This window comes from Pygoscelis adeliae, unplaced genomic scaffold (assembly GCF_000699105.1).
Source record: "Pygoscelis adeliae isolate BGI_AS28 unplaced genomic scaffold, ASM69910v1 Scaffold62, whole genome shotgun sequence".
Taxonomy (NCBI): Eukaryota; Metazoa; Chordata; class Aves; order Sphenisciformes; family Spheniscidae; genus Pygoscelis; species Pygoscelis adeliae.
This window is the reverse complement of record NW_008824401.1, coordinates 3,666,576-3,691,294: the sequence shown is the minus strand read 5'-3', so window position 1 is coordinate 3,691,294 and position 24,719 is coordinate 3,666,576. Positions and strand designations below refer to the sequence as shown.

General features: G+C 40.5%; 1 protein-coding gene across 1 annotated transcript in view; it reads left to right on the top strand.

The window, feature by feature from the left end:
• The window catches only part of LRP3 (low density lipoprotein receptor-related protein 3), a 20,851-nt gene extending 3,569 nt beyond the window's left edge, over positions 1-17,282 (top strand). The window contains exons 3-7 of the mRNA XM_009320323.1: positions 3,205-3,343; positions 11,852-12,060; positions 13,097-14,183; positions 15,396-15,528; positions 16,443-17,282. Coding sequence (XP_009318598.1) covers positions 3,205-3,343; positions 11,852-12,060; positions 13,097-14,183; positions 15,396-15,528; positions 16,443-17,255 — 2,381 coding nt within the window. The 3' untranslated portion in view covers positions 17,256-17,282. The remainder of the gene's footprint in view (positions 1-3,204; positions 3,344-11,851; positions 12,061-13,096; positions 14,184-15,395; positions 15,529-16,442) is intronic.
• Positions 17,283-24,719: the final 7,437 nt, after the last annotated feature.

Here is a 24,719-nt window from a genome sequence, read left to right as displayed (position 1 = left end):
ATAAGGCCTTCAGAATCCAGGACTGTACCTTTCTATTTAGAGACTTCCCTTTCCTTTAGATGTTTTGGCAATTTGAAAACGCTTTTTTTATTTTCCTTAAGGAATCACACTGTCATGCTGAAGCCCAACTTAATAACACAATACTTATGCATGTATGTTATTCTGCGAACTTCATGGCCAGGCGCTGAGGAGGGAAGTGGGGCCCCTTTATTGACTGAAACGCCAACAGTACGAAATTGTGCCCTTGTGTGTTTTTTCTGTTTTGTTGCCAGCACTGAAGGCTTTGTTTAGTACAGGTTTTTCTTTCAAAATGCATGTAGGTGAAAGAACAGCTGCTGAAAGCAGTGCTTGGATACTTCACCTTGTCTGCCACACAGTAGTCAGTGCACAAGGAGTAAAGAGGCAGACGACTGGTTAGGAAGGAGATCTATTGATTTATTGCAAATACCGTAGTAATGAGCATTGATGGGAAGTGAAAGGCATCAGAAGCATCAGGCAATTAAGTGGGGTTTGGGTAAACACAGTAGTAGTTTTAGGGGGTGGATGGGTGTGTGTCCCCTGTTTGCTCCAGTAGGTTTAGGGGACTGTAGATATATCCTTAAAATAGTGTAATTATGTTTGGGCAATATGAATTCAGATTAGTGGTCCATTCCAATCAGGAGCCTTTGTAAAAGCAAAGCAGTTGTCCTTTTAATTTTGAGTAGGGCAAGTCTGAAAAGGTTGTTGCGTGTCAGAGGGGTAAAGCCATGGGACAGTATTGAGCAACAATGACCATTGCCAGATGAACTGCCCAAAATGGCATATAGTGTCAGTGCAGCCCTTACCTTGCTTATGTCCTTAGATTTTCACAGCTACAATTCTTCTGTTAAAATGGAAAATCTTTTTCTTTTGTTTATTCTTCTTTCCATGTCCCATGTTTGTAGCAGATGTGCAATGTTAATACGAAAAAGCATTTCTCACTGAGAACCTGAACTGTCATGTTACATCAGATCCACTGCTTACAAATTAGGAAACTATACATTATTGCAAAAGAAAAAATGCTAGTGATCTTACCTCAAAAAAAGCTGGGATACTTCAAATAACTATTGCTCAGGATCTTTGTAAATACTTCTTAAAACTGAGAAACAAGTATTTGGGAGAATAAAAGCTCTGCTTAACCGCACTAATGAATGTGTGAGTGGAAGTGCTCATGCGGAGTCACCAGCATGTCAATGGGACTTCCTCAGAATGGAAACTAAAATAAGCTTTGTGTAATTATATTCTGTTCTGTGTGCTCATGCATATATCTATGAATAAGGGATATTAAGCCAGAACAGTATTTGGTACAAGGGCAACAGAAATATTTGCAGAACTGTTGCTGGAAGCCTCTGGATAGTGCTGTCTGGTGTATTTGCTCTTTTGCTTTGTGCATTCTGTTTCCTTCCCATTGAGAAGTTTTAGTAATCTGGCAGTTACAAAATGCAGTCTTTCCAGCTCCTTTTAAGTGGTTGCTAGCTCTAGGTCCTCTTATGCTGCTGTGATATGTTGATGCAGTGACAAGTGTGTGGAGGAGCACATTTATAGACCTAAACAAACTGAGAACTAGGGCTGAAAAGTCCTGTGGACCTTAGATTTGCTTTTATAATTTCGTAATTGAATCTGCATCTCAGTAGTTTGCCAGCATCTAGTGTGGAGCCTCTCTGGTTTTAGAAATGTGATAACAAAGATGTTCTTGTTTTTCGTAACTGCTTTACTGCAAAATATTTGTTTGGAAAATAGATGTTTTCATGTATTTGTGTATTCTGTATGCTTTTGTGGCCTTTTAAACTAGTAGGAATTACATGCATACGTTTCAGTGGAATGCCCTGCTTGGAGAGTAAAAATAATGGCTTTTTATATGTTTTGCCTCAGGTAAGTTACTCACCTCATGCTTTTTATATTCCTGTGGTTCTCACTTCAAAAGTGCTTACTGTGAACAAACAGAATAGTGCCAGGCACAGATTTACTGGTGGGGGAATACTGCAGCCTGGCCCCAGACCCAGCCAGGAGCTCTGCAGGCAGCCCTACCACCTGACTTGATTGCAGCCAGGCAGCTTTGCTGGCACATCTTCACCCCGTCCCTCCAGTGCAGCTTAGTCTGATCCCAACTGTGAATTGAAAATAATGCATTTATGTAGCTGAATTTCAAGCAATACTGTAAATCTGTGATTTATAACGCAGTATATTTGGACACGTATGCATATGAGGAAACTTGAGGTATAGGCAACCTTTTTTTTTCCTTGCCACCTTTTTAAGCTACGAGAAAGTAAGCTTCTGTCAAAAATTGGAATATTCAGCTGCAATCCACAAGTCATGCTCTAGATAGTAATTTGGTTTAAAAATAGTTTTAAAAATATTTTTGGAGAATGTTCAGAATAGCTATCGCATTATACAGAATTTCCCCACTTGTAGTCTGCTGAGAGTACGTTTTCCCATCAGAACAGCTTTCCCACTTGTCCTTGGAACATTTCACTTTCATTTTTGAATTGCTTAATTACAAATTGTAAGTATTTGATGTAGCCTTAATTGGCCTGCTGTTTTCCATAGGAAGATCTGAAAGTGCTTTGAAAATATTGAGCTTTATTTAACCCTGTTTGCTCCTTTCCTTGTCTGAAAAATTTCTCCTACCTATGGGAGTTCAGAAGGAATTTAGAGTACTTAGTAATGTTTGATGAAAACATTGACATCGGAGTCCAGTTTACTTTTTTCTTTCTTGTTGGAGATTTTTTTTAACCATTACAAACTCTTCAGGTCTGTTATATGGTTAGGAGAATAAACAACATGTCCAGGAACATGTTACAACAAAATGAGTTTCTAGATCCTTTACACTGAATATGGAACTTCTTCAGTTGCTGGGTGACGTACCCAGGCTTTGGGAAGCTGGTAAGAAGGATTTCTGTATTACATCCTTTTGGCAGATCCATGCAGTAATATTGATTGTAGCCTTTGGTAGATTCATACAAGGTTATTGATTGATCCTGCATTGAAATGCAGGTTATGCTTACCTACACTTAGAGTGGGTGTCTTAATTAAAAACCGGGGCAGGGAAGAAAGCAGTAAGAGGATAAAACTGTTGACTTGTGTTTGTCTGCAGTCCCCAGAAATTGATGAAAGCTCTTGTAGCTAATGTGAATTGTTGATTAGGCAAAGCATTAACAATAATATTTTTCCCCCCCTTATTAACAGCTGCTTGCAGTGGAGAACTGGAACAGCACACAGAGAGACGGGGAGTCATCTGTAGTCCTTCTTGGCCATTGAACTATCCTCCAGCTGTAAACTGTAGCTGGTACATTCAAGGAGATCGTGGAGACATGATAACAATTAGGTATGGTTTGATACTCTGTGGAGATAAAGGATTGCTTTGCTGAAATGAAAAAAAATGCAAGTTCTTATCTGATATACCGGTATGAGGGTGTTTGTTAGAGCTACTGAATGGTCAAAGGAAGCTGAAGTTGATTACGCTGGAGCATGACTGCAGGTTGGGCACCTCTCTCATTTTAGAAATGTTCCACTGTGTCTTGTTTCTGTAGGCTACTTCTGACATCCATTATTACATACGCAAGTCACTTGTAGTCTTTTAATGTATTTATCTTCACAACACCTGTGTGAGATTTCATCCACCTCTGATAGATGAGGAGGTGGGAAACGGTGATATATTTACTCACACTCAATAGTCCCCCTTCTCTTCATTGCTTATAAATAGGAATAGGTGAAGGCTATACAACCTGGAACAGCCTCAGTGGGATACATAAAATTCTTAGAGCAAAAATGGCTTTTCCTGTAATGCCTTGAAATGGTGCTATGTTTAATTGACAGTTGAAGCTAATAATTGCTTATTGTTACTTGTTAACCAAAAGACACATGCTTTTCTGCTTAATACTTATTTCCAACAGAATTAAATAATAGTTAGTATTTGTGGCACAACTTCCGTTCATTCTATAAAAATACTATTCAGAAAAGACTAGAGTTTATTACAAATGGTTTATTAAAAATGTTTAGGCTATAATATCAGCATACTGTGAATGTGCTTAATTTCTCTGGGCTGATCACAGTGTCCTTCTTAAACCAAGAATTTCTTATTTAAAAAAAGAAAAAAAAAAAGCAAACCTAGGAAAGGGGTTTTTGTTTGTTTTTTAGTACTGTTGTATTTGACACCATCTGCTTGTTCTTTGCTCAGCTGCTTAAAAGGACTGCAAAACTCTTCAACTGCAGATGCTCAGCAATTAAAAACAAATCTGCCACAGATGGAATAATAGGAGGGCTCCACCATCCGTAGTTCAAAATAGGAACTACTCATCAAAAGTAAGGAAGTAGATACCTGCCAGCATTTGAGATCCATAAATAGAAACACGCTTTTAAACCCCATTAAATTGTATTGGACTTGGGGAATTTGTTTCAAAGCAGAGATTGTTGGAAACTCTGAGGTAGCATATAAATGAGACACAGGCGTTGGCTCTGGAGAATAGTACTGCAATTTATGCTATGAAAACGTCTCAGAGCTCCCAGTTAGAATTAGGATTCTCTTCTGCAAGTAAGAGTGTAACAGAGGCTAAAGAAATAAAGGAAAGTAGGATGAGGAAACTGGTAATAATGTGCATATGCAGTTTACATGTGTGCATAGCAATATGATTTGAAAGATTTCTTCTTAATGGGTTTGTTTTCTCTCGCTGCCATATCCTGCCCTTCTATGCACATGCAAACAATGGGAGCTATGTGTTTACATCCTAGGGAGTAGTGTTGTGGTGTTACATTTCTGACTATAAATGTGCTTGGAATGACTCACTCCAGTGTGTGAAATGCAAAATGTTACAGCATCGGAGGATTTCTTTAGAAGGTTGTAACCTTCAGAATGCCTAGGACGTAAAAGAAGCAGCTGACTTGCCTAGGCTAGCATGATATAGGCAAACTGGGAAAGAGGGTTCAAATACAAACATTTTTTCCTCTTAACGGTTGGGTATGCTTCTTGTCCTAACAGTGTGCTGATAAGGGCATAAAAGAGTAGCTTTTTAAATTTTCCTAGGAAAATCAAACACAGGTCTTGTGATAACATCTGGATTTTGAAAGGTTTTAAAAAAAACACCTCCTTTATGTTATGTTATGCTGAATGCATTTCCTTTGATCTTGAATTCTCATTGACAGTAAGACAGCAATGTTATATAAGCATCATATTTGAGATACAGCAGGAGTCATTAAGGGATAAAATTGCAATTGAACGTAGTTTTGATTTCTAAAACATTTGCAGTCGGTAGTCATTTTTTATAAACCTATTATTCAGCAGCTTTCAATAGAACAGTGCCCAGATCTACATGTGGATGTAAGATGCTGGCTCCTGTGGGCATGTCCTTTAGAAGCTTTGTCTTAGTATCTGCCTTTCATGTGTGTGTACTGATCTTCTTCATATCCTCACATTTCCATGCTTATTGTTTTACTTTGTAGTTTACTTTTTAGAAATCCTTGGGGGACACTTCACAAGAACAGAAAATACATATTCTTTGTGCTTACACCTCTCTGTTAATGATGCACATTTCAATACTTTCTTCCAAGTTTGTGTGTCTGATGGAATGGTGCTGTTGAGACCTGGGAACAAGTGTGTAGCTACTGTTTTCCAGGACTATGTTGTGTCACTTTAGATTCAGGTAATTAGTCTGTTAGTTATTGTTTTGGAAACTACTTGATTTTTCCTCCCATTTTCTCTATTTTTATGCCTGTTTTCACAGAAGGCTACATAAAAATCCTGTAAGATCAGGTAAAGATGTCATATGCAGTAACTGCCTTTGCACCATCCTTTACAGGCTTTATATGTGTATGTTTCCTCATATCTGAGAAGAAGATCAAAATTGTTTTTGTTTAGCAGTTGCTGTTACTTGATGGTTGTAATTAACCTGATGTGGGCAGAGTATAAATGAATTGCGTTTTATTACAGGAATTTATGGGACTGAGAGTAAAATGTTCTCCATGTTCAGAATTCAAGATACGAGTATTGAAAAGCAATCTACTTAGTAATCTACTCAAGCTGTCTCTTATTAATTGAGGTGGGGGGGATCACCTTCATTGACTTTCACTTCAGTGATTCATGTCAGTGGCTTTGAAAAAAGAAATTTTCAGATACCACCCGAGTTTCAATTTCTGAGTAAAACTGAGGCCTGGTCATGTAACGGCTTGCTGGTCTGTAATTGTATGAAGAATTACAGAGACTGCTTTGTAGTCTCTTTACCAAATTCACAGTGTTTCAGAACTTGACATTAGTTGAAAAAAACTCATAATAGCCATTTATTCCATTTGTGCTCAGCTTTTGAAAACACAGCCCCCATGTCTCTTGCCTAAGGTTACACAGTTAGCTGGTGCTTGGGAGCTGGGAGTAGAATAGAGCTTTCCTGACTTCCAGATCCTTGTGCTTCAGTGGTTAAGCAGAAGTTTTTAATGAGTCAATTAAGTCATCAGTTGTTCACAGTCTGCACTTGCTGTGAGAGGTTGGCAAATAGAAACTTTTCTTGCTTAATTGGCTGGTCTGTTTTATTTTGGGACTGTGCTCTACTGATCTACCCATAATATTTATTCTCCCATTTTTTAATGAGTTTAGAGGGCCAAATTGGACATTTATTTTTATTTATTTATTTACTAATTACTTTCATTCAGATTTTACATCTGCTGGGCGTCCAACAGTGTACGCTTTTTTGGTTCATTTTCCTGAGCATCCCATGTTTGTCCTTTTCCAGTTAAGAATGCTTTTTTTTTTTTTGCTTTAATCTGTAGTTGCTCGTGCTTAAATTACTAAGAGGATTGTAGGGAATTCCCTACATTATTTATAGAAGTACTACTGCTCCTTTCAGTGCAGATGGCAAAAAGCTTAGCTCTGCTAAGCGTTAATTTTGCAGGTAGCACATTTTTTTCGTATTTTCAGAGTGTAAATGAGTATTTATGATAAGCTGGTTTAATGAAGTTCTTTCCAGCAACATAAAAATACTTGACAGTTAATAGGAAAATATCATTGTAGGCTACTGTTGCTTCACTTGAGTAATTTTACAGGCAAGATCTGATACATGGCTGATCCTGTAATTTTCAGTAAGCTCCTGCAGTCCTGCTCAGTGTAGGAGGTAACTTTTTTTCAGTATCATACCACTGAAAGAAAAATCAGATGATTTTACCTATTTCTGCAGACTTCTGTAAAAACAGATTCAGTGCTGTATTTGTCAGTTCACATTGAGTTGTTCTGATTCTCAGAATTTGAATGCTTCCAGTGTTTAATAGACTATTAAACTCTTGTACTTTTGTATACAATTAGGTTTTTTTTAAAAGGAATTAGTTGTGGGAGAGATGTTCCAAAAGCAAGATAACTGGACTTAGTGCTTTTGAATAACATCTTTCAGAAGAAAGAAAACCTGCAAAATTTGGTCCGATAATTTTGATCTTCTACACCAGTCTCCTCCTCTATTCCTGTATTGTGTTGGAGATCCACAGGTAACAGTGAGAACAGCCTAAGGGCCAAAGCGTTTTAAAGGATGTTCTGTGTTTTAGTGATGGATGTTGTACTTTGTTAATATTGCAGTTCTAAGTATTCAAAACACCATCATTTGACTCCTGCGGTATTGTGCCTGAGTGCTCCTTCTCTCCCTGCCCTCTGAACTTGGGCTGTGTGCTCTGGTTGTGGAGAAGAAAAAAGCCGGGAGGAAAGCTGGGTTCTCCTTCCCTTTGTTGTCGAGCACTGAGATGCCAGAGCAGAGGAGTGTTGCCCTATAAGTGAAGCTTGTGGGTGAAGGGGGATATTTGCATCCCAAGGAGCAGCTCCAGTGCGGTGGGGAAGGCTGTATTTGAGGGGTGCAAAGGCTGGAGTTTAGTGCCACTCTGCACTGCAGCTTACCTGGTAGGATGGACCTCTGGGTCCACGTCCCGCTCTTTCAGACCCATCGGAGTGGTTTGCTGGAATGGATTAGTGGCCGAACAGACCAGCAGCCTCTCTTCCTTCTCTCGCTTTTCCTCCCAAACCTTGTGCTTCCCTGCCCAAGATGTTTAAAAATGCCGCGGTACTGACTGGTGCGGCGTGAGGTATGGATGACATTGTCCATTAGTACTCTCTGTTTCAGTACAACTTGATGCTGTTTCTTGTTTTAATCACAGAAAATGATGTGGGTTTTGGATACAAAGGGCCTGAGACCTCCCTCAAGAACCGTATCTACAGACTTCATTCAGTACTTTTCCGAAGACTATAAGATGTTTGTACAGTCCTACAAGCAGTAGGAGCACAAGACTTCGTCCCTTATTTCCACTGTATACCCTCAATCATTCAACCATTGGGCTAATCCTTTTGACAGAAAAATTTGCATTCCAGTTTGAGAAAGTTCAACTGAATAAGTAAATGTCTCTGCGCTCTATTTTGTGGGTAGCAGGATTAAATTATTCTTCGGAAGACTGTAACAACAGCAGCACTAGATCTAATTACAGATTATGAAAGAAATGAAGTAGCAGAGGTTGAACGCACTATTCAGGACTCTTAGGTAAAATAAATCAGTGGGCTATTTAATGTCAGATTAGTGTGGCAGAAACTTCTGACACAAAACCTTGTTGTTGCTAATGCATTATAAAGCGAAAACCAATTATATATATTTATACATGCACACGAATGTATTCATATTGTTTTGTATTTCTTTACAAAGGAGGGGTTTTTGTGGTGAGATTTGTTGATGGCTCGTTCAAATATATCATGCTTTTGGTCTTGAGTAAAATCACCATCAATTTAAATGGGGCAAAATTTGCTTCCAGTGGAGACAATATAACTTAAAAGGATGCTGGAGTGGAGTGACAATGCCTTAGTCAAAGCAAAATTTGTTCAAAATATGTCTGTTGTTTAGTTTGCATGAGGTAGAATATAATTGCTTTGACTTTGCTTTTGCCCTTAGAAGAAGAAATTTTATAACTGCTATGGTATCTATTACATATTTTCAGAGAAATTGTGTTTATTCAGTGGTGTTTGAACCTCCTAGGCAACTGTGACTAAGATGCTTATTGGCTTTTAAAAAGAGTACATTCTTGTGACTATTCTGTATTGCCCTTTTTCGAATAGCAAGGCATTTGTTTCAGTAGCTGTGCATCCCTGAGAGGTATGGTGTTTTCAGGGAGGCTGTTAAAGATTATACTTCCTTGCAAGTCTATTCTGCTTCGTCGCCCTTGTAACTCAGTTGGTTTTGTGGTTAAAGTTTGGATTTCTTAGTGGAGAAGTGTGGGATTCTGCTCTGAATCTATTTCAGATCCACAACTGCACTCGAAAATCAGTTATCCTCTGTATGCCTGTGCTTCTGCTTTGGAAGGTGGGACTAAAGTTTCTTCCTCTTCCACACCCTTTATGATAAACTAAAAAAAGCCCTTTATTAGGAATGTACAATACTACATTCTCAAGGTGCAAGTAGAAGATATTGTTAAGTATACGCAAACGCAGGCTCTCCAGAGGTATTGCTATCATCTGCAAAAGAGTTTGTAAACAAGGCATGTGCACGTAGCTGACTTTTCTGTACTCTTCCTTTGTGTGAATCTTAAAAGTGTTAAACCTTTTCTCCTTCCCCCCCCCAAGAAATGCATTTTAATGTAAGGTGCAGACAGCTTATTATATAGGCAAATTCTCCCCTGGATGTGTGCAGTCTGCGTTGTGTAACAACACTATGGGTGAATTATTTACCTGATAGACAAAAGTAGCTCTTTTCAGCAGAGTGGGGAAAATGAGTGGCTCTGGGACTTTGCTGGAGTGCTGGGAACTGGGTAGGGTAGGAGAACAAATTGTTTAGCTCTTTAAGGTTGGTCCTGGTACATCTAAAATAACTATAGAAGTAAGAGATCAAAAGATTTAGTAAATGATCTTGTTTGTATAGCAGAAGCAGAAGTTTTCTAGTCATTCTCCCCCCACCCCTTCCCAGTTCTGAGTTTCCATTTCTTGATTTAGTGACTGTTCCCTTTTCTTAAAAATTTTTGTTGGGCAGATAGGTATTTCTAATACTTATCCAAAAAGTCTTTATGACAAGAAAACCCTACAAACAATCCTGCAAGTAGATGATAGAAACCCTTGTTGATGTCTGGTGCCAAAATGAGTTACAGAGAGCAAAACCAGTGTGGTAGCTGAGTAATGCTGTCTCACATCTCTTGCAACAGACTTGACGTGGGTGCCCAGTTTCACTGATGCTTTGTATAATTCCTTTTCATGCTGTAGTGCCTGTTCATTCACTTCCTTAGTCATTAAAAAGTTTTTTGCAGAATACCTGGGACAGACACTCTTTAGTTTTCCTTTGCATGGCTGAATACTTAAATCTTTTCATTCTGACTGCACAGTCATCTAAAACTTCCTTGCAAAATATGCTGGTTTCAGAAGCTTGATGAGATTGCTTATAGGAAAGAGTTAGGTGGTGTGGGAATATTTCTTCCCAGCTGGGAAGACTCATAGAGCGTGGTGGGAGAAAAAGAGTTAGAAAAGAGGAAGGACATATTTCTGGGTGGATTGTCCTTGCCTGCACATATGTTGTTGGACGTCTTTTAATTTCCATTTTAACTTAACACTTTCAGTGCTCTCTTACTTCTCATTCTCTTGCTGATAATTTTTTTTTGGAGCGTTATTAAGCCAGTACGTTTGGCAGAACCTACAGGTGTGTGTAGGCTGGGTCTCCCGCTTAAATGAATTGGCTAGTTTATGTAGTTGCTGCTTTTTCCCTTTCACCTTCAAACGGCAAGATCTGGCAGGCATTGACAGCTTTTTGTATATACACAGTAATACCAGAAAATTATCTTTCCGTTTATCTTTTTCAAAGAATTCGTCTTTTATTCTTCTTTGTGGAAGGAGGTCTGTATTTTGTAGCAGCTTTTCAGCCTTTCTGAAACTTCTGTCTAGGTATTTGCACAGAGTATGCACAAACTTCTACCAAGTTAATATTGTGTAGCTGAGTTATATGAAAGAGGACCAAAATTTATTTCTAAGTATTCTGAACAGTGTGCCCTTTCCTAATGAGTGTGCTTCTCTGTGCAATGCTATTGTCATTGCAGATTTCATCAGACAACAAATACCCTATATGGTTCCCAAGCTACAGGTTAGGGAGTATTACCTGGTTGTGTTCAGTGTTCTGCAAACAATTGGGGCACCTCTTTGCACTAGGTAAGCTACTATTGAATAATCACTGGGCTTGGATCAGCAGAAGGGCTGGAGGTTTGACTGTAAAAGGTTATAGGCTTGTTTGCGTTTGCATTCCCAGAAAGGGAAAATTTTAGTCTTTGAATTAAAAAATAACAGTGTTAGGCTTTAGGTTCCATTTCCACCCCTTGCTGTCCTGTTCTCTTCTTGCCCTCTCCCTGCCTATCCATAGCTTGAAGAGTTGATTTTTCTCTCTCCTATTTATCCCTTTAGGGTTGTTTGTACTGCTCCCTATTGTTCTTTTTCCAAGACAGTAGTCTGTCCTCTCATCTCACAATTTCATAGCTTTTAAGTTTGGAAAAGACTGCTGAAATTACTCTACCTTTTGTATAATGTATTCTGGAATTTTGCTTTTACTCATACCTGTATTTTAGGAAGTAGTTTTGTTTAAGGACTCTGAGTAAAAAAGGAATCATCCTTTCAGCTTTTGGAGCTACTTGGCATGCTGTTTACACCTGTGAGACAGGTGCTTTTCCAAATTGGGGGAATTTGAGTGCTCTGTTTATATGTACTCAAGATACTGTAGGTGTTTCATTATTTTTGAATGTGATCTCTTTACGTCAGCACTGCTTGGTGCAGAAAGTCAGCTGTTACAGTCTGTTTTTTCTCTGTTTGGCTTTGTTCCAGATACATCTCCTCTTTTTAACTTGTGTTTTCTTTTGTTCCTAACAGTTTTAAGAACTTTGATTTGGAAGACTCTCAGAAGTGTGCAGTAGACTGGTTGATGATTGGCCCATCTTCCAAGAGGGAGGAGTACAAAGTCTGTGGATCTTCCATACCTCCGTCTTTCATCTCTGCAAGGGACCATGTTTGGATATTTTTTCACTCAGATGCGTCAAGCTCAGGACAGGCTCAGGGATTTCGCCTTTCTTATATTAGAGGTAAAACCTTACAGTTTTGTTGGCTTCACTTATACTCTCTCTGGCAAAACTTGAAGACAGTAGTATTTTTTGTTGACAGGAGTCTTGGGCCAGTCTTGATGACTGTAAGATGTTAGCGTGGTAACACTGATATTATTTCCACTTTGCTTTTTAACAGTATTTCTGAAGTGTACTGTCCTGACCAATTGACTTGTGACATGCAGGGTCCTGCACTTCGGCCACAACAACCCCATGCAACACTACAGGCTTGGGGAAGAGTGGCTGGAAAGCTGCCTGGCAGAAAAGGACCTGGGGGTGCTGGTCGACAGCCGGCTGAACATGAGCCGGCAGTGTGCCCAGGCGGCCAAGAAGGCCAACAGCATCCTGGCCTGTATCAGAAACAGTGTGGCCAGCAGGAGTAGGGAAGTGATCGTGCCCCTGTACTTGGCACTGGTGAGGCCGCACCTCGAATACTGTGTTCAGTTTTGGGGCCCTCACTATGAGAAGGGCATTGAGGTGCTGGAGCATGGCCAGAGAAGGGCAACGAAGCTGGTGAGGGGTCTGGAGAACAAGTCTTATGAGGAGCGGCTGAGGGAACTGGGGTTGTTTAGCCTGGAGAGAGGAGGCTGAGGGGAGACCTTACCACGCTCTACAACTACCTGAAAGGAGGTTGTAGCGAGGTGTTTGTGGGTCTCTTCTCCCAAGTAACTGGCGATAGGACAAGAGGAAATGGCCTCAAGTTGTGCCAGGGGAGGTTTAGATTGGACATGAGGAAAAACGTCTTTACTGGAAGAGTGGTGAAACATTGGAACAGGCTGCCCAGGGAAGTGGTTGAGTCACCATCCCTGGAAGTATTTAAAAGACGTGTAGATGAGGCGCTTAGGGACATGGTTTAGTGGGCATGGTGGTGTTGGGTTGACGGTTGGACTCGATGATCTTAGAGGTCTTTTCCAACCTTTATGATTCTATGATTCTAGGGTAGTAGACGTTAAAAAGTGACATCAGATGGTTCCAAAAGTTTTGATACTGACTTTTTTCTCCTTGCCCTCTTTCACAGGAAAGATAGGTCAGGCTGCATGCCAGTCAGATGAATTCCGTTGTGCGAACGGAAAGTGTATTCCCAGTACTTGGAAGTGTAATTCCATGGATGAGTGTGGTGATAACTCGGATGAGAAAAACTGCACTGTCCCTCCGACAGAGCCTCCATCCAGCATCTGTCCCTCAGGAATGTTCCAGTGCAGTGCAGCCCACTCCACCAAGTGCTTGATGAACGAGCTGAGATGTAATTCAGTTAAGGACTGCAGTGATGGTTCGGACGAAGATAATTGTCCTGATCTTTCCTGTGGCAAAAGGCTGGGTAATTTTTATGGATCTTTTGCTTCCCCAGACTTATTCCGTGCTGATCACAGCAGATCAGACCTTCGTTGCACATGGTACGTGGACACACAAGATAATCGACATGTCCTGTTGCAGCTTGATTTGCAGTTAGGCTACAACGACTATGTAAAGGTGTATGATGGCATTGAAGAGAGAGGTGATAAATTAATGCAGACATTTTCGTACCACAACAATAGGCATTCGGTGAGTGTGGAGTCATCAAAGGGCCAGCTCACTGTCTCATATCATGCCCGCTCCAAAAGCACTGGCCATGGGTTCAATGCAACCTATCAGGTGAAAGGCTATTGCCTTCCTTGGGAACACCCTTGTGGAAGCGATGAGGAGTGTTTCACAGATAAGCAGCATTGTGATGGCTGGTGGCACTGTCCAAATGGCAAGGACGAGGAGAACTGTCCCGCTTGCCAGAAGAATGAATACCCATGTGAAGGAAACAGTGGGCTTTGTTACTCAATACTTGACCGCTGCAATAACCAAAAGAACTGCCCAGATGGCTCGGATGAAAAAAACTGCTTTACTTGCCAGCCAGGAAACTTCCATTGTGGTACAAATCTGTGCATCTTTGAGACTTGGCGCTGTGACGGCCAAGAAGACTGCCAGGATGGAAGCGATGAACATAACTGCCTGGTGATCGTTCCCAGGAAGGTCATCACAGCTGCTCTGATTGGGAGTCTTGTGTGTGGCTTGCTGCTGGTGATAGCACTGGGTTGTGCATTTAAATTATATTCTCTGAGGACCAGGGAATACAGGTAAGCATCCTGCTTTTATGATGCCTTAGTAGCTGTAGGGGTTTTTTTCCTTTTTGTTTAAAGGGAAAAAAGTCGATTGTTAACCAGAGAATTTGCAAAATACTGTGAATCAATCCAAGGAATTGATGACAATTAAAGAGCAGTCACAGCATTAGGCTTAGAGAAGAGTAGTTAAGATTTTCGGAAGCAGTGAGGGGAACGTCAGCTCTTCCATGGTCTATGAGAAATATACATTTATTGTGCAGCCTGGCAGAACCTGTATCTAACTTAAATCAAAACTGTTTTGAGCAGTTTCCTCTCTCACCTCCTCCTCCTGCAACAAACCCCTTACACTGCCAAAAACTGAATGCTGAACTGTTAAAGTGAAGTCTTTGCTGAATCTGAACTGAGTAACTCTCCCCCTGCCCTCCCCAAAGACTCTAGTCCTCAGTTCTACTAAAAGCGGTGTCCTGCAGTGGCGGGGCCTGTTCTGAGCAGGAGTTGTTTACCTCCGCTGTTCCCACTGCTGTGAGCTGTGCCCCTTTCCCCCGGTCCTTATATGCCTTGCTGTATGGGTAGTGTGTGTGTTTCTGTGTCTGTGTTCTGTGTGTTTGTGCAAGCCTGGTTCTGCCCTTTGGGAAACAGTCATAAGGGACTTTCTGAAGCCCGTCTCTTGTCGTGTGCACCAGCTCTGTGCCGTGCTGCTGACACCATTTGTGTTTTCAGCACAGTGTGCTTTACATTCGCTCCTGATCAAATCTGCATGATTAAGGAGCTGGAAACCAGCCGCTGTGCTATATTGGGAACCTCAGTGCCTCGGTTCTGGCAGGACAGCCAAAGCTCTCTGCAGCTGCAAGCTGCCCCGCTTGTGTGATTGTTTCCAGTTCTTAATGTTGTCTTTTCCAAAAATAACCTTTGGGCCCTTGCTGAACAAGTTACCACTGTTACTAGCGTAAGCTGGCCGACTGAAAAAACTTCAGTTGCCACAGAGCCCAACCTGGGACTGCACCAAAGAGTTTGCTGGTTTGATTCACTGATACTTACACCCTCTGCTCTTAACTCCTTTTGTCTATTTTAGCATCCTGATAAGATTTTCATGTAGCCTCCTTGAAGGTTTGCGTTTTTGCTGCTAGTGTGAAGCCCTCTGCACTGCTTTTATACATTAATGTGAGGGAGGCAGGACAAACTGACTGTTACTTCTCTTCTATGTTTTCCCTCTGGTTCTGTTTCCAGAGCATTTGAGACCCAGATGACACGACTTGAGGCAGAGTTTGTGCGGCGGGAAGCTCCACCTTCCTATGGGCAGCTGATTGCACAAGGACTTATCCCCCCAGTTGAAGACTTCCCTGTGTACAATGCATCACAAGTATGGAGACACAAGTGCCGATGAACCTATCAGCAGCCAAACTGCTATAAATTAGATAGGATCAATCTGGAACTGTATTCTTTCAGTAGCTGTGCTAATTTTATGGAAGTCTCATAAAAATGTGTATGTTTTACTTGGAGCTGAAGAACCACAGTTATGCATCTTGGTGCTGTGGGTAGTTTTGAACGCATTAAATGTGTTTATGTGTTAGGGAACAGCAGTGAGATAACCACATGCTGTTTTGCTGTACATCAAGATAGAATGAACAGAGACAAAGGTCAGAAAGTAAATAGAAAAAAGGCTTTTCAAGCTGCAACTGTAAATGTGCCTGAAGCGATAAGAAAGTATCTAGCAGTATTTTTGGGAAATTCTGGGATTGTTTTTCATTTACAAATACATTACACTGGGAAGCCATTAAGTCATTCTTCTATTTCATTGCTGAGTTCTCAAAAATCTCCTGTGCTCTGTCAAAAGTAGCCAACTGTGATGCAGTTCCTAGTGTGATAAAGCTCTTGTAGTTTGTTATGCAAGTGGAGAAGTAGTTTGCCTTGGCCTGTCTTCTGTGCTGTTGTCATCAGCTTTTGAGGATCCTCTGCTATTGCTGATGATAGAGGACTCAGTGGTCTGCAGTCTGGTTCATTAGTAGTGGTCTGATCGTGTGAGTGGAGCATCTTCCTGGGCAGACAAGTAGAGCTTAAACTCATAAAGGAAACACGTTAAGGGAGAGTCTTTTGGTACAGGCAGAGCTGTCTTTGGTATTCTTAAAGTTCATTAGAAAATACGCATTTAACAAGGAAGTGTAGGGATCAAGTCTGAGAATTCTGGTAGGGTGGATATACTAGTGGAAAGGACAGGGTTTAGGAGAAGTCTTTTGAGTATGTGTGAAATCATAGTTTGTTATATCTGTGTTACAGGCTTCTGTGCTGCAGAACATTCGAACAGCTATGAGGAGGCAGATGAGACGACACTCATCAAGACGGAGCTCGTCTCGGCGGCGCTTGGGCAGGCTCTGGAACAGACTCTTCCACAGACCTCGGGTGAGAGGACAGATCCCACTCCTGACACCCGCCCGCACTTCACAGACTACCCTGGGTGATGGAATCATCAACCGTGCTGATGGGACTATTCGGAGTCCTCCACCTTCTCCCGAAGGACCTAGTTTAGAGGCAGATGCCCACGGCCAAGCCAGGGGCCTACAAGAAGCTGGATGTAGCAGCTTGCAGCCAGAGACTGAAATCACAGAGCCATCACCTTCAAATGTCTTAGCGAATACTTGCACAGCTGCACATGCAGAGCCTGAGGCTGGACACGCTGATAAATCTTTAGGTGGTGAGACCTCTGGCAGTGAGCTTAAGCAGTCCAGAAAAGTGGATTCAGGAAAGGCTTTCAGAGATCCTTTGTCTGAAAGTGTTACAGAAACGATCCATGGAGGGTCAGCATCCAGGAGGACTGTCCCAGAGGGCAGTAGTTTAAGTAGAAGTCATCCACTGAGTGAAGAGCCGCGTAGGTTACCCTTAAAAAAGTGGGAGTCTGCTTATTCAGACAGCCCTATGAATGTTCATATCCAAGTGGATGGACAAAACCGATGTTGCCCTAACTCATACCGGGAGGAGCCTTTGGGTATTCATGCGGCTTGTTGCCATTCTGTGGAAGTGCCAATATTAGAGTCCTCTACTCCCCTCTCAGAAATTAATACCAGTGATGATGAATCTTTACTTGTTTGCTAATAAAAAGTTTTGTTTTGGCCCTGTAAATTTTGTAACTTCATTGTTTATATGACAGTGCACTTTGATGATAGGTGGTATGTCTGTGCTCTCAACTTTGTCTCTTAAAACCAGTGTGCTTTAATCCCCCAGGGAGTACAGTACAAGACTAAATGGGACAAGTTTTTGTCTTCATTGCTATTCCTGAAACTCCAGTGGGGCCGAAGTAGGCCAGTATACAATGTCAGGGGCTAGGAGAGCAAGAGTGTGTCACTGCAGTCTGGAGGCATCTCCATCCTCTGGTATTTCTTCTGTGCATTTATTCACTCTGCGTTCAGGGAATTAGTGTTTCTTTGCTTTTCAAGTGGTCTTACTGAAACTAGAGAGAACTCTGTTGGAACCTGGGGCAGGCACCAGTCATTGTAACTATGAGTACTAAACTAGAAATAATGTTGTCTTTTTACACATCGTAATTTAATTAAAATTTAACAATTTTAATTAAAAATACTTAGAAGGAAATAAAATCCTTTGTAGCTTCCTCTTTATAGAAATTTTTCACTTCTTTTGCTTCCTTCAGAAATGTTTTGATGGCCATATGTACCTTGAGGCATCCACTAAAACCAAAGTTTCTCTATAGAATACCCAGAATGATGCCAGGTGTCTTATCTGCTACAGCTTTGCAATAAGAGATTAGCAGTGTTCAGTATAAGCAGAGTGCATTCAACCCCAGTTGCAGCAATATTTCTTTTTTTGTTTTCTCCCTACCCTCTTTTTCCCCTCTTCCCTTCTGTTTTCAGGGACTTTTATGATTATACCACTTTGGGTGTGCCCTGAAGGATACTGAGGCTTCACAGCTCCCGTTGGCTGCAGTAGGAAACACTGAGCACTTGGTAACTGTCAGGATCAGACTGCTATTTTATTTTGAAATAAAATCTACTTCACAAGTTTGCTTGTAAATCTGCTACCTAGATGCACATGTATGAATTTTGTTTTTATTTTTTATTTTTAGATATTTTTGTTTGCTTTTTTCTTTTAAGAACTGAAATAGATCAGTGCCATTTTCAAAGCTGACACTGTGTGGATTGTACAACACTTAAATGTAAACTAGCGCCTTTTTTTTCTTTTTTTTTTTTTTTTAGAGTGTAATTAAAAGCAAGCAAGTTATTTACATGGAAGAAAGGTGACATTGCTTAACCAGGGGTTACTCAGTGCAGAATGACAGAACGTTGCTGTGTGATAGCTTGGCCCTGTTGCAATGGATGGGGCATTGGCCAGGCTCCCCCATGCTCTAACAAGAGCTCTGCTTCAATTCCCCTGTGAGACAGTGACAAACTAAAACGCTTTATATAGGAATTAACAAGGGAGTTGATGCTGCTACTCTGTAAATGCCTGAGTGCTCTGAAGCCTGTTTACTGCTGTAGGAATTCAAGTTGCCCAAAGTTATTAGCTGAACTTGTAAAATTGAGGTGGACCTGGGCTCTGCTGTCCACTGGACCCTCCTGGCTGGAAAGGCAAACAGGCTTTCGCAGTGAACAGTTAAGTTTACGTCAAAGTGTCAAAGATTTTTTTCCTTTAAATGGGCTATATTTTGCCCTGGATCTTTTACTAGGACTCCCTCTGGGGGAGTGCCTTAAAAAGAACACGGAATAGGACTTTGGCTTTACTGAACTGTAACATGGAAGGGTTAAAATGAAGGCTTCCCAGACTCCCCCCCCCCCCCCCCCAGTTGCAAACTGGTTTCATACTGTGCATTCCAGAGGCAGAAGATTCAAACTCCTTAAGGGCATTAATAGCAGGAAGGGCTTGTGGCAAAATGCATAACAAGTAAGAGTCGTAGTTACATTAAAAAAATACTGCTCACTCATTTTTTCCAAGTGCTTTTGTGATCAGAATTCATTTCATCAAAGGAAATGTAGTTTTGAAAGAGATGTTGCTTTCACAGCATTTGTAAACATTTTAGGTACATTCCACCTTTGCAAGGCCATGTACTGTAGTCATTACACTGCCAGGGTTGTTGTTTGCATCTAAGGCTACAGGTTGTATTGTCTTTTTTTTTTTTGGTCTAAAGGTAATTTTAAATACACAGAATTGTATGTGTAAAGTAGTTAATTATAATTGGGAAGAAGATTATATTTCAAGGTTAATATTGTGCAGATACGAAGGACCTTAGAAATAAGTATATATTTAATTCTGTTACAGAAATGTATTTCTATAATAAAATAATGTTGATCATACTATGCCTTAAACTGTCACCACTGTAAGGCTTTTAAAGTTGAAATATATGTACTTCAGAATACTGCTATATTTTGGGAAAAACCCTGAACAGCTAACACTGTATTTTATTTTAAGATGTGTAACTTCACATAATTTCTTAATTACATTGTCCATATTTTGTGTACTGATCCATTTGGTAACTCAGTGGAAATTTCATTGAGAAGGTTTTATTTTTAGAAACTTAAAAAAATCCAGATTAATGAAAATTTGATGCTTGAAGTGTACAGAAATGTTCACAGCCCTTACTACTGGAATTTATAGCCTTGCATCGAGAGGTACAAGCCTGGTGCTCTTTGTAAGCACCTAACTTTTGTATTCTGCAAGACAGTATTCTCTCCTGGCTCCCCTAGCTCATTCCTTGGAGGGAAGAGTCACAAATTTGCTGTTAATTTTGCAGAAGAAACCTTTATGTCTGCGCTGTGAGCACAAGCAGGTGTGTTGCGGTGTCCTGGAATGTCAATATCTGAAGAAACCACAAAGTCTGCCGTAGTGTACGTCTGCCCTTCCTCCAGCTCTTGTAAGCATTTAGCAGTGAATCAACCCTCCTTGAGGACACCTAAGTTCTGTTTCATGTAAGCTGCCTCCTTGTATTCAGAACTTCTTTAAAAAAAAAAAAAAAGGCAAAAAACTGCTACTATGCCAGCCGTGAACAGGAAGAGCTCATTGTTACATTTCTTTGCTCAGTGGAAAATACCACACTTCAATGACTGTACAACCGAACATTAATCAGCTAATAAACCTGTTAATTTTTTTGTTATTTTAGTAATGCTTTTCTGTGCTCTTTAAGGATTTTTTGTAGACAGAAGGGAAACAAAGTATTTAAGATATCTTAAAAAAAAAAAAAAAAAAAAAGCTACAAAACTCCCCTGTCCAAGCAGCCAAAAAAACCTTCCTAAAAGAATCTCTGAATAGAGAATACCTACGCTGGTTTAAGAAGAATGGAAGCTCATAGGCAACATTAAGGGAAAAGTGACCCCGTTACGTTTTTCTCTTACTGGTATTAAAACATGGGGAATATTTCTGTTTGAAATTCTGGCACCTTCCAGCTCTATATGACTCTGTAACATCCCTTAAATGTACTTGATTTCTTTTTCTGTTCTCTGCTTTGTTTTTGGTTTTTTTTTTTTATTTACATGTTGTATATATTCATTTAGATAGAACATTTTAGAGTAACATACGTACAGGTATATGGTTCAGGTATGGCATCATGGTTGCTGATGTCTGCTGGTTCCTGGACAATGATACTAAGCAAGTAAGATGCTGGGCATCATCATACTTTGCTTGTGCTTTGGATCTCTTAATTTTTAATAAAATTTCACGTGCCCAGAGACTGGGTTTCTGACTGTCACTCTAACACCAAAGATCGAGGGTGCCTAAATTGTACTCCCACAGCCTTTGTTTGGCTCTGACTCTGCATATGCCAACCCATGGCTCAATGTGTTGACGTGAATATGAAGGGTGGGGGTGTTTGTGTTTTGCTTTGGGTGGTTTTGGTTTTTTTATCTGCTTTTTCTGGTAGCTGAAGCTGTGGAGGTGCCTCGCTTTTTTAGATAGTAAATGTGAAACCTTGCCACTAGCAATTCACTGTTGTATACAACTGCCTTTAAAATGCATGTATGCATATACCCCAAATAACAAAAAGAAGTCCTGAAATGTATGACTCTAGGTGGTTAAAAAAAAAATCATTTCTGAAGTACAGCCTCTCATTCCCATCGCTGAGGGCAATGCTTGTTTTATTGATGCTTCCCCTTCCCAGTCTGTGCTTTGGAGGGTACCGCTGGCTCTATCCTGCTGTTTTTCAGTAGAAGGTGGAGGCTGAGTTATTTTGTGTTGGCAGAGATTTACTCTACAGACTTGGAAATCCTTACCTGTGTTGAAGATAATTGGACAGACTTTATGGTCGTCCAGATTTATCCGTAGCCATGAAGTATGGGAGTACACAGCTTGATGCAGAGGGATAATACCTCCTAACCTAGTAGGAAGAGTGTTTGCTTTGTCATGAAGTGCTGATTCAGCTGCAATGATAGCGGCACAGGCAGTAATACTACAAACCATATCCTGATGTAAGTGAGGCCAAAATGAATATAGCCCATAAAATGGAAATAGAGTAATAAATGATACCTGTGAGTTTGCAGCAGAGTTTGTTGACAGCCTGTGCAGTGCAATAGATATGTCTTACGACAAACCAAGGAGCTAACTCAAAAAGCCTTGAGGGAATTATGTATTTTTTAATCAGACCTTTCTCTGAGAGGGAAAAGAACTGCTTTTGCTTATTTAAGATTTTTGGTCTTCGCAGGAAACTGAGTTTTAATCTCCCAGGCAGGCGTTAGGATTTAAAATCCAGTACAAATGGCTATTTGCCCGTGACCTGAACCTTGCAGGCAGCAAACCTCATCTCCTGTCTCTTGTCAGTCTGTTACCCTAGCAAACAATTCAATAGGCCATCCTCCACTTTTCAGATTCTGGCTCTTGTGTTCTTGGCTATGGGGATTAAATGGTGACCAAGGCTGATGTGAGTGGTAGAGGTTTACATTTTATTCGCTCTTCATTCTATATGTTTCCTGCCTTATGATGCCTTCTAGGTCTCCCTCCCTTCTATCGCTATCTCCTACCTTAGGACTTTAAGACAAATGCTTTTTGGCCTCTCAGCATCTTTTGGTCACTTTCTAATCCTTTTCCTTGGATTTTCCTTTTTCATTTGTCCAAGTGCAGAAGTTTCTCATTGAAGTTAGAGCACTGGTGAGAAGTGCCAAGGACCGAGGAGGGGGAGGTTTAAAAAACCAAAGAGGCTTTGCCTGTATTCACAACTGGAGTCGGAGGTGGAGGCAGGTTCCCCGTCTGAACTCTAAAGCTTTAGGAAGAGACAAATTCCAAGCAAGTTTACCCTTCATTTTTTTTTTACACTTTCAATTATGACATGTACTTCAATACCTCTCAAAACTCCTCAGCAGCTGAATAATTGCTAACTTCTTGTCATTCGGTGCTTGGTACGGAGGGGCTGGAAAGTAAACGTGTTTTGTTTTCAAGGTTTCAAGAATTCACAAATATGAGAGTGAAACATGAGAAATACCTTGACAAAGGCATCTGAAAATGAAGCGTGGGACAGCACGTTTGCTGGGGGTTGTTTGTTTGTTTGTTTATTCATTTGTTTGCTTTCCCCTCGGAGATGAGTCATTTTATTTAGCTTCATCTCTTCAGCATGAAGAGGCATGTTTGCTTTCACAGCATTAGCGTGTTCACAGAAAAGCAGTGGCAGCGGGCTTTGTCCCGGGCTTCCCAACCCACTGCAACTCGTCACCAGGCGATGGTGGTGCCCTTCTGGAGCCACCAGCTCGAGCCCCGTGGTTGAAGGCTGAGTCAGGGTTGTGCTTTCAGAAGTGATTGAGCGTGGCTAATGAAATCTTGTCTGCATATTTTTGGGTACATTTGTTGTAAAGATGCTTCCAACTCAAATGTATTATTAAATACACAGTGACTCATCAATCCTTCTTGAGTTGGATGAAAGCTCTGAGCTGATACGACTCTCTTTTCTTGACCCTGCCGAGATCAAACTCTTCTGGTTTACGTATTAATGTGAACTGAAAACAACCAATTCCTTTATCAAGTTTATGATGGGGCCAGCAGCAGCACCTCTGCCTCATTCTCCCTATGCTTCTCATCGGTGCCCACCCAGCTCCTATTTCCTATTGAACGTCATCTTATTTGAGAGAGGGACTATCTTCCCAGTCTCCATTTTGCACAGCACGTAGCACAGTGACGTCGTGATCTGTTGCTGCTTTTCTCAATACTGTGCTAATGCAAATAAGAATAATCCAATACATCTTTCATTGACTTTGTATTAAGCTGACTTACAGGTGATACTCCTGTTAATACTTGTGTTATCTCATTTTCCCTCTGAAATTCTCTGAATGCTGTGTTATTGCTAGTGCTAAAAGAATAAACAGCACAGACTATTTTTCTGCGTTGCAGCCTCTAATATTTTATGCTACATAAATATAATAGCATATAATATCTAGCCTCATACAGTATTGCATTGCTTTTAAAGCTTTGTTTAAACTCACTTCTTTTGGAAACAACTTGCTTTTCCATATCAAGTATCACAATATTCTTGGCATGCTTGTAGTGTCAGCTGTCTCCAGGTTTTTCTTTTGTTCAGTGGGCTTTAAAGTACTAGCGATTATGTCTCCTTTGGGCCTGTTGCTTCATCTTTTGGAAAATTACACTTACACGGGGTTGAGCACACTGCTAAATTTCATTTAGCATATGAATTTTATCTTTTTAGTTCTGTACATTGATTTCTATGGTTAGAAATTGTAGACATTAGAAACTAACTTTTGCAAAGTCTTTAAAAAATAGTATATGTGATGTTGGGAGCACAGATGAAGCTGTTCCTAAAAATGAAATAAGACATCGTGGAACAGCTTTTGGGAATTGGTATGTAATTCAAAGATGAGCTCTACTAAACCATCCTGTTCTAAATTCAGCCTTCTGATTTAAGGCCAAATGTTGATTGTTTTAAAGCATGGCAGTATAATCAGGGAAAATGTGAGCCAAACCCAGTTAACAACTATGAGGCAATTGGTCCTTTAATTTTGCTTTTGATTTCCTTAAAAAATAGCCAAGGAAAGCCTTGGTAGCAGTTACAGCACGTCATTACTATTATTATCATTATTATTACTACTACTACTACTACCTTTCTCATCATACAGACTTGTTGTCTCAAGAGCTGCAAAGTTTCCATGCTGGCTGATTTCCATACCTTAATTATTTAAACAAACAAAAATAAAATCACACCAAAACTTAGCAGTTCTGAAAGCAATCATTATTGCTGGTTTTAAAATACATATAATTTTCCCACTAGATAATAGTGTCCTGGTTTCAGCTGGGATAGAGTTAATTTTCTTCCTAGTAACTGGCATAGTGCTGTGTTTTGGATTTAGCATGATGTTGTGGTTTAACCTCAGCCGGCAACTAAGCCCCACACAGCTGCTCGCTCACTACCCCCCCCTCCCTCCCCCCCGGTGGGATGGGGGAGAGAATCAGAAGAGTAAAAGTGAGAAAACTCGTGGGCTGAGATAAAAACAATTTAATAATTGAAATAAAATAAAAATAATAATAGTAATAATAATAATAATATACAAAGCAAGTGATGCACAGTGCAATTGCTCACCACCCGCCGACCGATGCCCAGCCAGTCCCTGAGCAGTGGCCCGC